This window comes from Pezoporus flaviventris, unplaced genomic scaffold (assembly GCF_033815535.1).
Source record: "Pezoporus flaviventris isolate CSIRO_AGI_PZ_B2104156 unplaced genomic scaffold, CSIRO_AGI_Pfla_v1 ptg000016l, whole genome shotgun sequence".
NCBI classification, from domain to species: Eukaryota; Metazoa; Chordata; class Aves; order Psittaciformes; family Psittacidae; genus Pezoporus; species Pezoporus flaviventris.
The window spans coordinates 5,340,744-5,357,293 of record NW_026892564.1 but is presented as its reverse complement, the minus strand read 5'-3'; the positions used below and the strand labels follow the sequence as shown (position 1 = coordinate 5,357,293).

General features: G+C 36.7%; 1 protein-coding gene across 1 annotated transcript; it reads left to right on the top strand.

Annotated features, from left to right (window-relative positions):
• Window positions 1–603: 603 nt before the first annotated feature.
• NTS (neurotensin) lies at window positions 604–15,198 on the top strand. The gene is made up of 4 exons (XM_061454665.1): window positions 604–805; window positions 4,930–4,991; window positions 11,178–11,402; window positions 13,403–15,198. Exons 1-4 carry the CDS (start codon window positions 745–747, stop codon window positions 13,547–13,549), a joined length of 495 nt encoding a protein of 164 aa, XP_061310649.1. The 5' UTR covers window positions 604–744; the 3' UTR covers window positions 13,550–15,198.
• Window positions 15,199–16,550: the final 1,352 nt, after the last annotated feature.

The following is a 16,550-nucleotide window of genomic DNA, read 5'->3' as shown; positions in this document are numbered from 1 at the left end:
CTCTATGTAGTCTTTTTTCCCGGCTGCTCGTGCCCGATGTAATCCCTCTGCCCATGCCTAGAGTTATACCATGGCCCACACTCCCCTGCCCAACCCCTGTTTAACACCCATGCCCAAGCCCGCTGTGTCATTCTCTCCCCGTTTCTGCCCTCGCTGCAGGGAAAGCTAAGACAAATCACAGACAAAGCACATCAGACGGCGGCCGCAGGAGGACCGCGGACACAGCGCGCGTCAGGGGTCCCACCAGTCGGCGGTAACTTTTTTTTTTAATAACACTAATACTCATGATATCTTATTTCGGGGCTTTTCCAGATCAGAGGATAACTCCCTTTCGGGAAAAGCCGGTTCCAGCCGCCTCCCGCGGCTGGAGATGCGGGGCTCCGCATGCGTCAGGCGGTGAGTGGCGTCGGCGGTAGCGGGAGCGGAGAGGCGGGGAAGGGGCAGCGGGAGAGATGGGGGCGGGGGGGCATGAGGGGTGTGGAGGAGGGAGGGAGCTTCATCAGGAGGAGATGTCGGCATCGTCGTGACATCACCTCGCGGCTTATATAGTTGGGAAAGGGTCTGGGTGCCCCGTCTGGTGCCTGCAGCCGCCCGCCAGCGCGTGTGCAAGAGGACGCGGAGCGAAGCGGCGCTGCTCTGTCGGTCGGTCGTTCAGTCTGTCGGTCTGTCTGTCTGTCTTTCTCTCTCTCTTCGTCTCTCCCCAGGATTTATGGACTTTACTTTCTAGAGGGCGGCGCCGCAAGGATGAGAACCCAGCTGTTGTGTGTCATGCTGCTGGCCTTGGCCTCCTGCAGCTTCTGCTCAGGTAAGCGTCCCGCTTCGCCCTCCGAAGACCCCCCGGCTGATGCGCACTGAGCCGCTCCGCAGTCTCCACAGGGACTTGGGAAAGGCAGGTGAAATCGGTTCGGGCTGCAGCGGTTGTGCCCTCTAGGCGCCACGGAGCTGGCCCTGGTAACCGGCTCTGGTCAGCATCGCTTTTTTATATACCTGTCATACTTTCTCCCTTCAGCTACACCGTTCCTCCTCACAGCATCTGTACCATGGGTAGACTAGACATGGGAAATATAAGTCAGTTTAGACCATCTGCTCGCTTATGTCGGTTCATTTGCGATTTATTGAATACCATGCATTTCCAAACTGCCCTAGAAATTATAATTTCAGCAACTCATATGAATAGCTACCATAATCCAATCCAACTATATACGCACTTTAGTCAACTTCCAGAAACAGAAATACAATTTTCGTATCCTGGGGAAAAAAATGCTAGCAACTGATCTGAAATTATGACAAAAAATGATGAATCAGATGCAGATTACACAATAGGAAGGTTAATGTAAATGCATTTCTGATCTCAGAGCAATTGCTTTAGAAACCTTAAAAAAAAAAAAAAATAAGAGAACCATACATTAAAACACATTGCCTGCTCCTTTGGAAAATGACACAGCTAAGAGTGTGTCATTTATGCCCTGACTTTACAACTAAAAATAGGTATGGTGGGATTAAACAGGTGCACACACACAGATATGAAGCAGAATGGGCTTTAAAATCCCATTTTAACTAACTTGCAAATTACTTTATTTTCTAACTCCATGAAATTTAAGGAGTAAATTTACAATACCTTAGGTTTTTCAGCCTCAGTGGTCAGGAGGACTCTAAATTCCTAATCTGCACATTAGATGAAAGTTTGAAATTTGTATTCCCCTGCAAAAAAAAAAAAGTGTAACACACATAATACCTACATTTTATCACAGTTTAAACAATCATTCTGTATATTGTAGAGAGCTGGTGATTTTAGTGACAAGACTTAATATTATTTTCTGCCCATGTTTAAAGCTTTTTAAGCAGGTAAAAAAAACCAAAAACCGAACAAAAAAAACAACCAACCAACCAAAAACCAAAACAGGTGAAATTAAAATAGGCTTATAAAAACACCCAGAAACAAAATTGTAGGTGTAATTGCCATAGTGGTTTATTTGTTTGAAAATGAAATTTTATATTCAAATAAGAAATGCCATAGAGAAGCTTGTGTGGAAGGGCCAAATCAATTTTGACAAATATGGACAGTTATGTCATAAAGAAAATGATAATACATTTTAATTTTCTTTTGAAAATGTTTGCCTTTAGGGGAAAGTGTGTAACTGTAAAATGTAACTATTCCTGTAGAACATATTAATAGAAGCTGTATATCTTATCAATAACAAGTTACTCAAGAGGACATCAAACCGTGTCTTTCCCTCTAATATGAGCAATAATAACCAGACTTTTTTACATTTCTCTCTAAGAGTCTTGAGAGTCTGCTCTTTTTATGCCTTTACTCCTTATCTGCCTCTTTCACTCCTGAATTGCCTGAATGTGTTCCCTTCTCCTCCAAGCTTTGCTTTATTCTTCACTCGAGGGATCTTGACCAGCCTCTTAAATAATGTCTTCCAGAGTTCTTTTCTCAACTGAAATGTTTTTAAATTCTTATCTACCACATCTGCAGCTGTCTTCCTACCTTGATGGTGTATTGAAGGTACCTTCCATCCTCTATGGAACATGAAAAAACAGGTGCTAAGCAGACCAGTACTTTCATTGTCCTCAGCTGGTATGACCCAGGACACCACAAATCATGATGCTGTCACAGTGTGACACCATTCACAGGAGCTGCTGCTACCACTAGTTGAAATTCAGCTGAGGTGACCTTGTGTTGCCAGCAGAACTTTTGCTGATGGTAAAGCAGTTAAGATATTAGGTAATGCTGACAACCAGTAGTGCTGAAAGGACTGAAAGGCATTAATGTGGAGATTAGTTGCTAATGGCTTGCTGTAATACTGATCTACAAACCAGCCTTATTTAATGTTTTCAATAACAACTTCAGTGTAAAAAATAAAAGTGAATGAATGTGGTGTGCTGGTAATGCAACGGTGACCAGGAGCATCACTACAGAGGAAGGTCAGCATAATGCCAAGAAGTTTTTGATGATCTAAATAATGAGAAGCCGTGCAACAGTACAAAATGCAATAGCTTAGGGAGCAGTAGAAGTAACCTATTTAATTTTCCTTTTAACAGAAGCACAGTGATTGAAAATGTCTAATGAGATAAAAGACTTGACCTTTTTGTTTGTTTTTTTTATGAGATACTAATTTTTTTCAACCATAAAAAAAAAAAAAGTAAAAAAATGCATGAGAGCTACTTCCTGTAGCTAATGGTAAGCATTAAGGTAGTTAAGTACTGATGCTTCTGATCCAAGCTGTATTATGCTTTGCTGTCTTCAGATCAGAGCAGATACAGAGGAGGGCCACTCTGATGAGCTAGGGAATACAGTGCTATTACAAAAGAGGAGAACAGGTGAGAGTTTAGTAGCCCTGTGCATAGCCATTCAGTGAAGTATTTATTGGTTTTCCAGGGAATGTTTTTTTTTTCTAAAAGGCAGAATGATCTTGTATTTATCTGGTAATCGCTGCATAAGCACACCCTAAAAATCTGAGCTGAGAAAGGGCTGTGATTGCTCTCCAAAAATACATGAGTTGGGTAAATATCGCAATTAGAAAGACATCACTTATGGTGAAGGAAGTTACGTACAAACCATTAATAAATTTGTAATTAGAAATAAATTCGGCTTAAAATTAGAAGAAGGTGAATAATAACTGAAACTTTGGAAAAATTCCCCAAAGAAGAAACATCGTGGTGCTAAGATTAAGATTGATCATGATTGGTTTTTAAGAGCAATATAATGGTTGGCTTTCTGTGCTATCAGAATGAAGGCATAGGCAGAATTTATCCAATGATTCTGTGGGCTTAAACAGGGGAAGTTCAGGTTAGGTATAAGAAGTTCTTTACTGTGAGAGTGGTAAGGCACTGGAACAGGTTGCCCAAAGAAGTGATAAATGCTCCATCCCTGGCAGTGTTCAAGGCCAGGTTGGACAAAGCCTTGGGTGACATAAGTCTTGGGTGAGGCATCCCTGACCCTGGTAGGGTAGGGTTGCAACTAGATGATCTTACGGTCCTTTCCAACCCTAACCATTCTATGATTCCATGACTTCTATGAATATGGAATTGATTATGATTTAGTTTGGTTTAAAGTATAAGAAAGTGTATCATTTGGCTTTGGACTGCTGATATTCCAGGAAAGCTAAAAGCCGTGTAGAACTCTGTTTTGTCTGAAGCCTTATCTGATTTGTTTGTATATTATCTTTGCGCTGTGATTGTTTCTACATTTTCAAGGCCAAATCTTCCTTCTGCTTCTGTACAGCACAAGGTAGAAAAGTTTGTGGCTGTTTTTCTAAAGCAATTTATAACCTATTCATTAAATCACAGATCTTGCAAGTCTGCTGAGCTATTAAAGGTCAATTAAACTAGTAAAAAAAATCTGAAGTTAGAATACTTTCTTTTGGTGTATGCATTGTCAAAAGCTTGTATCACAAACTGATGAAGCTAATTCCCTCATATCAGTAAATATATTTTTAATTTAACCAACAATAATTGAGACTAAATCCTGTACTGTAATCACAACTGCCATTCACGTAAATACTTAGCTGCTACTTAAGTAGATATTATTTGAAAATAAATATACAAAATCTTCAAAGTAAATAGAGGTGACAAATAGCAATTATGAAACCCATACTGAGTTTTGAATGAAGAGTATTTCAGCAGTTTTGTTTACTGAAAGGGCTGCACTGAAGAGAGATTACTGAATTGATTCATTCACTTCAGTAAGTTTGATCATGCTTTAAAAAGATAGTATCTATTTTAGCATAGTGTCATTGCTGCCTGAAGACTCCTCACAGTAGATCGCTCTGCTGTGTTTTTATCAAAAATGTTTGTTCATTTGTTTGGGTTTTATTCAGTTAGTTTTCAAAACTAAGTGATATATCTAAATTCTGTATGCTAATTTGAAATGTTCATAATTTATGATGAAATAATAAACATATGTTTCTGGTTTATTCCCAGATTCAGAAGAGGAAATGAAAGCGTTAGAAGCAGATTTATTGACCAATATGTACACATCAAAGGTAATTGTTTTTCCTCTGACTGGTAGAGAGCAAATGAATTTCATTACAAACACAGAAGTCTCTGCACAAAGTAATAACCTATGGTCTAGAGCAAAAAGTTCAGTGCTAGACATTACTTTGGTGCAAGATTTTTTCCAGTTCAAAGGAAATTTAAAGGTGTTGATGTGACACACTAAAAGTGCTCCTCACTTGTAACACTGGTTCTTTCATTAAACTGTCAAAACTGTCTTATGTGCAGAGATGTAAATCTGTTGGAGGAAATGTGTTTCCAATAACATTATGTGTGATGAAAGCTAACTTAACCTTGCATCAAATCTGTAAGTGCTATATTTATGCAGAATTTTTCCTATATGCATATAAAACTAAGACAGTCATAATGCAAAACCTGTTAATACTTATGCTGATTTTGGTTTAAGAATTTAATCACAGTTTTAGCACAGGAACAGGGGGACCTGACTATGAAAATATTAATCCGATAAATGGCATTTCCTTGACAAGTCCCCAGACTGTGAACAATGTACATGTTATTTAATACAAATAGACAAAAATTCAGTTCCAGTCTCATATTGACAAGGTGAAGCAGCATGTGTTGCACATATCTATTGAACAGGCTGATAGACAAACACTTTCTTAACAGTGTTGTTTTCCACAAATGATCTAAGGTACATATAGTTTAATATTTATTCAGCAACACATTAAAAAACAAACACTGAAACAAGTGCCATGATCTTAAGTTTGAATGCTTTATTCCTTTGTTCTAAAGGAGTTCAAGTTAAATTCAAAGGAAAATAAAATGAGAAATGAAAATTTTTTCCCTAAAAATTTCGTAAGTCAATGACTAGTTGAATGTTAGGAAGAAAACCTGCCTTGAAGACTTCCGTATTTACTGTATTTGCTTGTATGTGAGCTTTTTCACAGGATTCTTTGAATAGACTAGAATAAGACTCTAAGAGAATAATGAGGCCAGAAAACACATTGTTTTGATCTGATCTGGCAGTTCTTAGGTTCCCATGTTCCTTACTGGCACGGTAATTAACCTTAGATGCTAAATAAACCTGTTTGCCATTTGCTCCTTTAAAGTACAGAAAGATTAATAAATATTCTTTTCTTGAGACAAATATAAATTTAGAAGGCTGACAAAAGTAGTTCTTTCTCTCTGTGGCCAAGCATAGTATGCGTTGGAGAAAACCCTACGGCTGTTGGTATTTCTGTTACTGACTTCAGTAGAACTGTGAACGTAATCTCCACTTCCATCTTTTCCTCTCTCTCAGCACAGAGCACAATCTCAGGTAACTAAAAATGCATAGAGTGCACCAGCTGATAATGTAGTGGTGTTTGTGATAATACTCTTTTATGTCGTTTTACACTGTGTAGGTTGCACTCAAGTTTTTTGTGGTATATACCATAAGTCATGTGACACCTGAAGTTGATATAAGCAGTAAGTGCATGGTGGAGATGTTGCTTTAATTCTACATTCTACTGCTTAAATCACCACCTAGAATTCATTAGTTTGCTATATATTGTCTCTTGACATCGGAGTAAGGCATGGTGGAACCACTAAAAAATGTACCTAAGTGCTTTCTACAAAAGGGATACCATTATTCCATTATTTTTTTTTTTTTTTCTGCTAGCTTTTAACCCTCATTAGAACAAAAGTATGGTTTTGGTGTGAGAGACAAATTTGGTGGTACGTGTAATAACTGTTTTGTACTGTGCCTGAGATCTGGTTCCCGTTGAGGGCAATTACTGTTGAATTACATTAAACATCTTTGACACTGACTTAGTAATAAGCAGCAAGGAAGCTTCAGACAATTTAAATAACATTAAGGTGGGGAAAGGGGGAAAGAGAGAAAAAAAAGGGAACAGAAATTGTTTATGAAAGCTGAGCTCAAAAAAACTGCAAAGTGGATTATTACTTGTGGTTGTAGTATTGGACAGAAAAAATCTTACATAGGGACTTGTGAAGTATAATATCAAAACTACAGCTAGAGTTTAAGCACACACCTTTTGCAGCTTTCAGGAGTCCATTCAATATTATGGAAAAAGTTACCATATGCTTTTGACTTCACAGACAGCTGTTCAGTGCCTGATGGCCTTTTTCAAACTTCTCTTTAAAGTCGTATTCATACTGGATCGCTTTCCAACTTTAAAGTAGTATGTCCAGGCTTATTACAACCTGTCTTCAACATTTGTCCCTGCCCATGGCAAGGGGGTTGGAACTAGATGTTCTTAAGGTCCTTTCCAACCCTAACTCTTCTATGATTCTATGATTTAATACAGTTTATTACCCTTTCCTGTTGTTAAATCTCAAAGAAGATGCAGGGATAAAGCAGGGATAAAATGCTTTGTCTTTTCTCTAAGATAAAACCCAAAGATGCATTTGGAAGATCTGGCAAGACAACACAACCTGAAGTACCATGTATATGCAGTTATCTGCTCTTCCTATTTTGTATCAAATAAATAGCTCTATTCCCAGCTTCATAAATGCTTGCCTGAAACCATCCATGAGGAATGTCCCGAGCACAAACAAGGCTGATATAAGCTGGGGTGGGGGGTGGGGTGGAGAGAGAGAGAGAAAAGGGAAAAAAAAGAGGTGTTTTCTTTGAACAGTATATCATCACTAGAACAAAATTTTGGATCCTCTGAGCTTCTTACTGTTCTAGGATGCCTATTGCTGACTGTATGTGCGCAGAGAGTTTTGCCTTCTTGTCACAGGCAGATGAGGTTACAGCTGCATAGTAGTTACTGACTTCCTGACTCAGTCATCACATAAAAATTCATTGTTTTTGCAGATATTAGTATACACCATAGAAGAATTGTTGTAAGATAACTCAATACCATATCTGCTTAAGGACAGAGAATATTTTTATTATGGTTACATGCTGAACAAAATTTAACTACTATTCCAAAAAGGAACCATTGAGATACTTCATTACCTTGGGTTTTACTTGGTTATGAATAGGCTTTTCATCTGCTTTCACTAGGTAAAGGAAAGAATATAAAAGGCAGAGAATGAAACTTTTTTTTTTGGGAAAAACCCAAAACAAACATGAGTGGTATGCATTCTAATGTAAGAAGTTGTCTTAAGCAAACTTTCAGGGGCATCATTTAACGAGAAATGGAAAGAGATTCTCTAATCTTTCGTAGGACAAGCCTGTTGTCAAAGCAGGAAATATTCTCAAGCTCATTTCAGTTTCTTAGATGATTTAAAATTATCTTTCAAGTTATATGAGATGTGGGAAACCATGTATCTGAGTCTTATTTGAGAAGCATGTTCAACAATGGAACTGCATATATCATATTCACTTCAGCATTAATAACTTTTAAATTCTGATTCATACTGCAGTCTCTTTTGTTCCTTCAGATCATTCCCAAATCTTTTTCAAGATAATCTTAAAAAAAATTAGTTCTGTCTTGGCAGATATGTGTTCCTTGATCTGTTGTGTAGGTGTTTTCCAAAGCATGTCTTGAGCAACTGTAGTTGGTATTCCTTAGACCTGTATTAAGAATATATCACACATTGGAAATGTAACTGAACATTTGGATTACGGTCATCTTAAACTGCATTTTCACATATTCCTTTAGGATAAGGGCCTCAGAGATTTCCAATTATCTGTGAAACAAAGCTGTCTGATTGTAATGCTTGCTGTAATAGTGGAGTGAAAAAGTATCATGGCTGCTTGTTCAGTGACTGGACATGACCTAGAGAGCTCCATGTTTAGTTAAAAAAATATTTCACTCTTGACTGAAGTTCTTAATGCTTTATAGACTCATTCTGTGAGCTGGCAGCAGTGTAAGTCAGAAGCAGGTGTACTCAAATAAGAATATTTTGGGCTGATACATGTGTGGTATTAATGGGAATTAGACTCCCTTAACAAACAAATATACTTGCAGACAGAACTGCAAAAATTTTTCCCCTAATCTAATAAATAGCAGCTAAGACCAGTTTCTCCTAATGAAGCCTGCTGTTTAAATATTTCACTAATATACAAAGTTCATTTAAACATAGACATGCACCAGGCTAACATAAAGTAGCAACTTCAGATCAAAAAGATGCTATAAATAATGCAAGAAGACATAACAAATTTCACTATCCTTTTGTCTTCTGTTCTCATCCACTGGAATTTTTTTTACTTTTTTTTTTTTTTTTTAATCTCAGAACTCTCACTTGATCATGTATCACTGACCCTAGGTTTTATTCTTCACTGCAATGTAGCTGTTGTAGTGCTAACTCCCATATCTTTAGCATACCCAGGAGAGAAAAGTGCCCTGGAAAAGTCTGCTCATTTGTTACAGAAAGCTCCCTTTATATTTCACAGGTATTTTAAAACAGACCAAAGAGAATTCTGACATTGCAGTGGATGCTTGTTCCTTTTGCAGGTTTAACTTCTGTGAATTAAACTAGATGTTCTGCAAAGAGGTTAATTTTTATTTTGAATCTATCCCATCTTTTCAGATAATTCAGTAGACTAATTAGGGCATCTAGATGGGACAACAGATGAGGTCAAAGGGAAAAACACAGAACCAATTTCAAGCTTCTGAATCAGATCAGAGATTTGATTTCTTCTTAGCCTCAAAACAAAATAATGCTTTTTCTTTTTTTTTTTTTCCGAGCCTTGTTAGAAATCTAAAAACACAAAGTTTTATTAAAGGGCTAAATTATTCTGATTTTGAAAAGCATGGCTATATCAGCTATATATTGGAGTAATGGTTATGGCCAAAAGGGATTTTTTTTTGTAACTAATGCTGATAGTGATGCCAACTTTTCTTGTTTTGTTCTTCACTCCTCTTCATTTTCTTTCTATTCCCTCAAAAAATAGTAAAGTGTAGTCAGTATGCAATGCCCCTTTGTTAGGAAGGTGTTTTAAAGAAACAACCTAACATTCAGCTAAGTAAGCACTGCAGCCACACTTTTAATTAATGCCATTAGTATATAAAAGGCAATGTATTTGTTAATGTAATACCTATATTTAACTTTGTACAGCCAGGAAAAGAAGCAATTACATTTCATTTCATGGATTAAACATAATCCTAATGGGCACAGCATGGAAGCCTTTGCCAGTAATAAATACGAATTTGCTGTTTGACATTTGGAGATCACTTTGTCATCAGTTCTAGTTTAAGAAAAGTGATTTCAATACTCACCACTAAAAGTAATATAATCTGAAAGAAATAATTAGTAGTGGAAGAACCAAGAAAGTAGCAAAGGCATAAAAAGCAGCCAAAGAGGTAGGAATTAGGTTTTTACTTACTTTTTTCTATTGATAATCAATAAAAAGACTGTTCCCACAACTGCTTGGAAAGAACAGTGAAAAGTAAAAATTATTTTCCTCAACATTTTTTAAAAGGGTTTAAAAGTTAAATGTCTTCCCAATAATGGAATATACTGGAGCAAGTAAATTTGAGACAAACCATGGTGAAGTTTCTCTATTTTTGTCTTTCTGTAACATTTCTGAGTTAGGTCTGCTTAGGTGGAACACCTAAATACATTTGGTCTGAGTTTTTCAGTTCAGTTACCAAATCAGGAATATATTGTTTACACAACTGTCTTTCATCTTTTCTCTATCTTCATCTAAGCCCATAGACCTTTGATTCACATCTCTCAGACTCATGATTCTCCAGTATCCAAAACTCCTGGGGCTTACAGATTCTATGACTTCAGACATAGCTTGATCAGACAGCTTGCCCTGAAGCAGGGACTCCATTCCTTTTATCAGGGAATTTTGAAATTACTGGTATTTTTTTCTGAACTGGGGAGGAGCATCTACTTAACCACAGGCATCCACCTTGGATTCTAGTACTGGGAATTTATCCTGTGGGTTTGACTCATTCATTGTCCTTATTTACGCCTGTGAATTTATATTATATTAATTTCCATCTGTGTTTTTGTTTGCACCTGTGCAGAATGTCTATGAAATGCTGCCATTCTGGTTTGGTAGCAGTTTAGCTTTTCATCATGTATATCTACCTGAGGGGTAAGGCTGCAGGGAAGCAGACTTGTTGTATTTAATAAATGAGTTGCCCTAATTTCAGCGCTCTCTAATTATTGTCTAAAATCTGAGCAGGCAAAAAATACTTCAGACTCACAAGCTTGTTCCTACCAAAATGTTTGATTGTTACACATTATTAACAAAAAACAAAACAAAACATTGTGACACATTAAACAGTAAGTATTTGTATTTCCAGATTAACAGAGCAAAACTTCCTTACTGGAAAATGACCTTGCTAAATGTCTGCAATCTTGTCAACAACATAAACAACCAAGTGGGGGATACAGTAGAGGTAGATGAAGAGGATCTCGTTTCAGGAAGACAGTTTCCTGCTGCTCTGGATGGCTTCAGCTTGGAAGCAATGCTGACAGTATATCAACTTCAAAAAGTTTGCCACAGCAGAACCTTTCAGCATTGGGAGGTAAAACAAACTGTCATAAATGCATGTTTCAGCTGGTGTTAAACTCTTATGCTCAGTTTGCAATGATTTTTTTAAAACCCATACCCATGTGATACCCATCATATTACTTGAGCTTTTCTTCCGTTTCTTATACTCTCTAATACCTCTAATATGCCTCTTATTGAAAGAGATGCGAATTAATGTAGTTTCTGATGAGTTGAGTGTCTCTTTTATATTGACTCATGGATAAATGAGAGCTATTCTCAATTATGCATCTTCCCCACTCTTTGTACCCATTCCAAGGAACAAAACAAACACATGAAAGTGAGATGTATGCCAGAACACAAAAGTAGTACCTGTTTAACAGACATGAAGTTACTGCAGATTTACTGAGGCAGAGTTTCTGAAAACACTTTTAAGGCCCTAAGGCAAACTGGGTTCAGAATGCATGGACATGCCCACATATACATGTACTTTTACCAGGCAGTATAGGCTTATTATTGCTAGGAAACCAGCAAGGGAATTGTTGATTTTTGCTTCCTCACACCTAAAGGCAACCCTGGAATTCAACATTGTAGTTGTATAACTATTGTTGTTCTTAAATAGTGATTGTTTGTAGTCCATTTCTGATACTTACCTCAGTGCAGTGATCATACAGAGGTGCACTGGGCACAAGCCACTTGTGTTATATATTACACTAAAAGCTGCTTTGCAGAGTGAAAAGAGTTATTCTTATGTCACTACGCACTTCCCAGTAAAGCCAGTTTCTTCAGCTATTGCAGGTTCATGGACAGTCTGGCTGAATCTTGATCCTCTTTTATTTGCTGAATCACAGCTCTGTATTTGCAGGCTTATTCTTAGTCCTTCATACTAGCTCGGGTGGTCCCTATGAAAGACTGTGACACCTTTGAGAACCAGAGTTTCTTGAGGATTCTCTTCATCTCTTCATTTATTGCTGAAAAGGAGCTAGCACAGAACTCACTGTATGCACTAACACATATGACATAATCACAGTTCCTTACTTTGCAGTTACATCACCTCTTCTGGTGGTTGGGAATAATCACTCCTAACAGTACTGCATGTGAAATTGAAAAAAAAATATCAAAATATTTCTCTCTCAGCTTAAGCAGTGCAGAGGTTTATAAGACACACTAAATGAAGCGATAGAGCCAGAGGGAGAAGGCTTGGGGAAGGCTTGAAGAAGGCTTGAAATGAACAATTTATGTGATGAAGGAAGTTCTTGTGATCTTATTCATCCAGGACTGACTCCAAAGTCTGTTGCAACCATGAGAGTCTTTCAATTCATTTAAATAGAATTTAGGTGACCACTCATTCATCAAGTAATTGAGTGACAGAGTTTGATTGCTTAAGGAAATACTGGGGTAAGTACAAAAAACATTTCAGTCTAATGCCTTTCAGCCAGGACTGTACTTGACCATGGAAGAACATGGTGAGAGAATGGATGAAATCTTAACAGATAAAGCAATGCGGAATCTGAGCAAAATACTTCAAAAACTCCAAGTAAAACTCAAAATAACAGTTATATAAGAAATTCTGATAAAATATTTGCTTTCTTGTGCTTTATTTAATTTCTTATTTATTACATGTTTTGATTTTTTAGCTGTAGGAAGTTGCAGATAAAAATATTGCTCAAAAGCTGAAACCAGCTAGCAGTGGGTGTTTTAGGAGGTGTTTGGCCTAAATGAGTGATTATAGAGTGACAATCATTAGGAAGTTTTCAGTCAATTTGACTGAAATATAACAGGTTTTCTCTTGAGGCAAAAGCAATGATCTTGTTTCTTTTAATGGAATTTAATTGCCACATCCATAGGATTCGGCTCATCTTTAGTGTGATCCTAGTTTTGTGTCTTAATTATTTTTTTTTTAAAACCTGCAACTGCTGTAGTAAAGATTTTTCTTGGTGTCAGGTGTTAAAATAAAGTTTTATAAAATTTCTAGGAATTTATAATCTTCATCACCAAAAAAGCTGTTAACGTTGCGTCTCTTCTTGCATCCTACAGTTACTTCAGCAAGATGCTTTTGATCTAGACACCTCAAGCCAAGACAAGGAAATAATGAAAAGAAAAAATCCCTATATTCTGAAACGGCAGCTACATGTGAACAAAGCTAGAAGACCATACATACTCAAAAGAAGTTCATATTACTGATGCAGCAGAAGAAAAAAATGTATATTTAGTTTCTAGGTTACTGTGTGTTATGGTTATCTTATTTAAATCTAAAATCATATTTGTGTGAAAATATATTATGGAAAATCATCAGGTTGATAACATAACTGTCTTTTTTGCAATTGTTGTTTTGATTGTGATTTTTCCTACTTGAGATTAATTGGACCAATACATTTGCAAATAAATTAGTTTCTAAGCATGATGTATTGTACAAAACTGAGATTTCAGTGTATTTCCAACAATATTGTAGTCTTTTCCTATTTTATAAAGCACATCAACATAAACTAAGTAAAATTGATACTGTTCATAAACCCTACTGAGAATCTTACAATTTCCTAATGGAACACCTCATATATACATTTGAAAATTTTTATATAATATACTAGTCAGAACTAGCACAATATTTTATATATTGGCCAGTTGAATTTATTAGGGATTAGGTCGAAGGAAAGAAACAAATGCTATCATCTATTAAATGGAAGTTTCAAAATTCATGTTTTAAATAGCCTGCATGTAAATGAATTTTTATTTTTTGACTCTTAACTTGCCACTGAATATTCATAATTTAAGAAAACTATACATAAATGAGACTTCAAGAAAATATGCTAGTGAGAACAAACCCTGCTTTAGAGTCTTGTGTATCACTGACTAAATATGAAAAGAGTTTATTAAATCAGTAAAAGAATTTACAGTGTTTACCTAATGAATGAATGCTCAGGAAAAAAAAATAAAGAAAAAAAATAAAAAAGCTGATTTATGCTCCTGTGCTGTCACTGTTAAGATACTAAACTGGTTATATGGGAAACTTGAGAGAGAGATTTAAAAGTGGAATTAAAATTAAAGCATCTTTAACTACTTACAATTAAAAGGCATTTCCTTTCCCTCCCTCTCTATATTTGTAATAAAACCAGGCAGTGTCAGGGGTTAAAGGCAGTCATGGAAGCTGATTGAGAGGGAAGCTTCCAGCATGGAAAAGTTTGTTTTCAAGCCATGAGGAATCAAATGCCACCTGAAGCACATTTTCCATCTCTGTGTCTGTGATGTGTACATAAAACTCAGAATCCCAATGATCCAGGTTCCAGTGTTGAAGAAAACAGCCTGAAGGAACTGGGGGTCACAACAACAGTGAAAATAGAGGGATAGTCTAAGACCCACAAAGCCTGGATGCTCAAACCAGGAGGCAAAAACTGTCAGGCATTGCTTTTGAAAACCTACCTGTTTTCTGTTTGAGGTACTTTTTCAAAGCAATGGTGTTCCAACAGACTGTCAGAAAAACAAAACAAAAAAGCAAAACAAAAACAAAACAACCACTCAGAGAATTTCCACATCCTCTCACAGGTCAGGTTTTCTGTCAATTATTATTAAACATATACAGGAATATGCATAGAAAAAACATACCTATACCAGTGGTTATACCAACTCTCTTACGTGAGAGAGATGTTGGATTTTTTTCACAGTAAAATGTATTTTTACTATATGAGAGCTAATTATATTTTATTTTCTCACTGCAAATGTTATTAATCAGTTTATTTCTTCAGTAGCCACTAAATGCATGTGCTCATAGGATATAACTGAGCATATACTAATAACTGTAATAGTCATTATGACTTGAGTACAGGAAAGCACTTAAACATGTTTGGTCTCAATGTTTTAAATGTTTAATGTTCTTAAGGGTTTTGCTTAAATAAGGTTCTAGTAGATTCATACCCATTATTTTTTTATGAAACAGTCATAGTATTAGACCAGAGACACAGGATGCTCTCAAGTGACTAAGAAACATCTCTCTTTCTAACAAACCTACTAGCTCCCTAGTCCGGTTATGAACACTTTAAATTCTAAATTACCTGTTGGTCTGAAATAACAAAGCAGAACAGAGTTTATCCCAAAATTTACTGCTAGCAATATATAAGGAAGAAAGGAATTTCAGATCATGATTTCAAAGAGAACATGGAAGAGTAAGACAAACATAAATGGATTGACATGATATTTTGCTCTTATGTTCAGTTTAAGAGCATAAGAATAAAAAAAAAATAGGGTAAGGTAATGTGGTTGATATGTGATAGAGAATGTTAAAATTTAAAAAAAAAAGCCCACCCTTTCATGTTTTGGATGTGATTTAGATATTCAGGGTGATGGCAGAGGACCTCAAATGATGATGGGTAGCCATTCCATCCTCATGTAATGCTCCACACTGAAACGAGGTTTATACTGTGACTGTGTACTTGTTCCTTGCAGTGCAGAGTTAGCCTACTAGCCAGACAGACTGGCTGAAAATGGCTTAAAATAACCCATTTGCTTTCAGCACAATGTGAATCCACACAGGGTCAGCTACTGTGTGTGACTGGAGGGGGTAGGTTGTTCATTTTTCTCTAGCTTCTGATGGAGGTGTTCAGGAAGCTTCCAGAGGATGTTATCAAGAGTGAAAGACTGTCCTAATTAGAGGAGGAAACAATGTCCATAACTGTAACATGGTCAGTAAAGATGGAAAAGCCAAACTTGGCATTTTAGCTAATTGGGGAAAAGCAAGCATAGAAGCATAAAGATGTTAGAAAACACAAACTATATGATTAACCCATGTAAGCAGAGCTGTTAGAGGGATATTTTGAGGTCTGGGACATCCTTATTTTCTCGAAAGCCCTTCTCATTTCTAGCTGTGTTTACGTCCTGATGACCTCACTGCTGTGGAATTACAGCTTTTAGCCCTCCTTTTTAGATAACAGCAGGAAAAAACAACAACAACAAACCCAAACCCCCCCAGGCCCCCCAACCCCAAACAAGTGAAAAACAGCAGGCTTATACATATTTGTCTCTATTTCACACATTCTTTCTGTGGGATCTTTCAAAATTAATGTTGTATTCATAGCAGGAATGGGTGCTGAACAAACTTCAAGCCAGCATAGGCTTTTACAATATGTAAAGATTCCTACATTTAGGTAGTGCTTTTATTTTTTTTTCATTTTCTTCTTTTCTGAAGCTCATAATT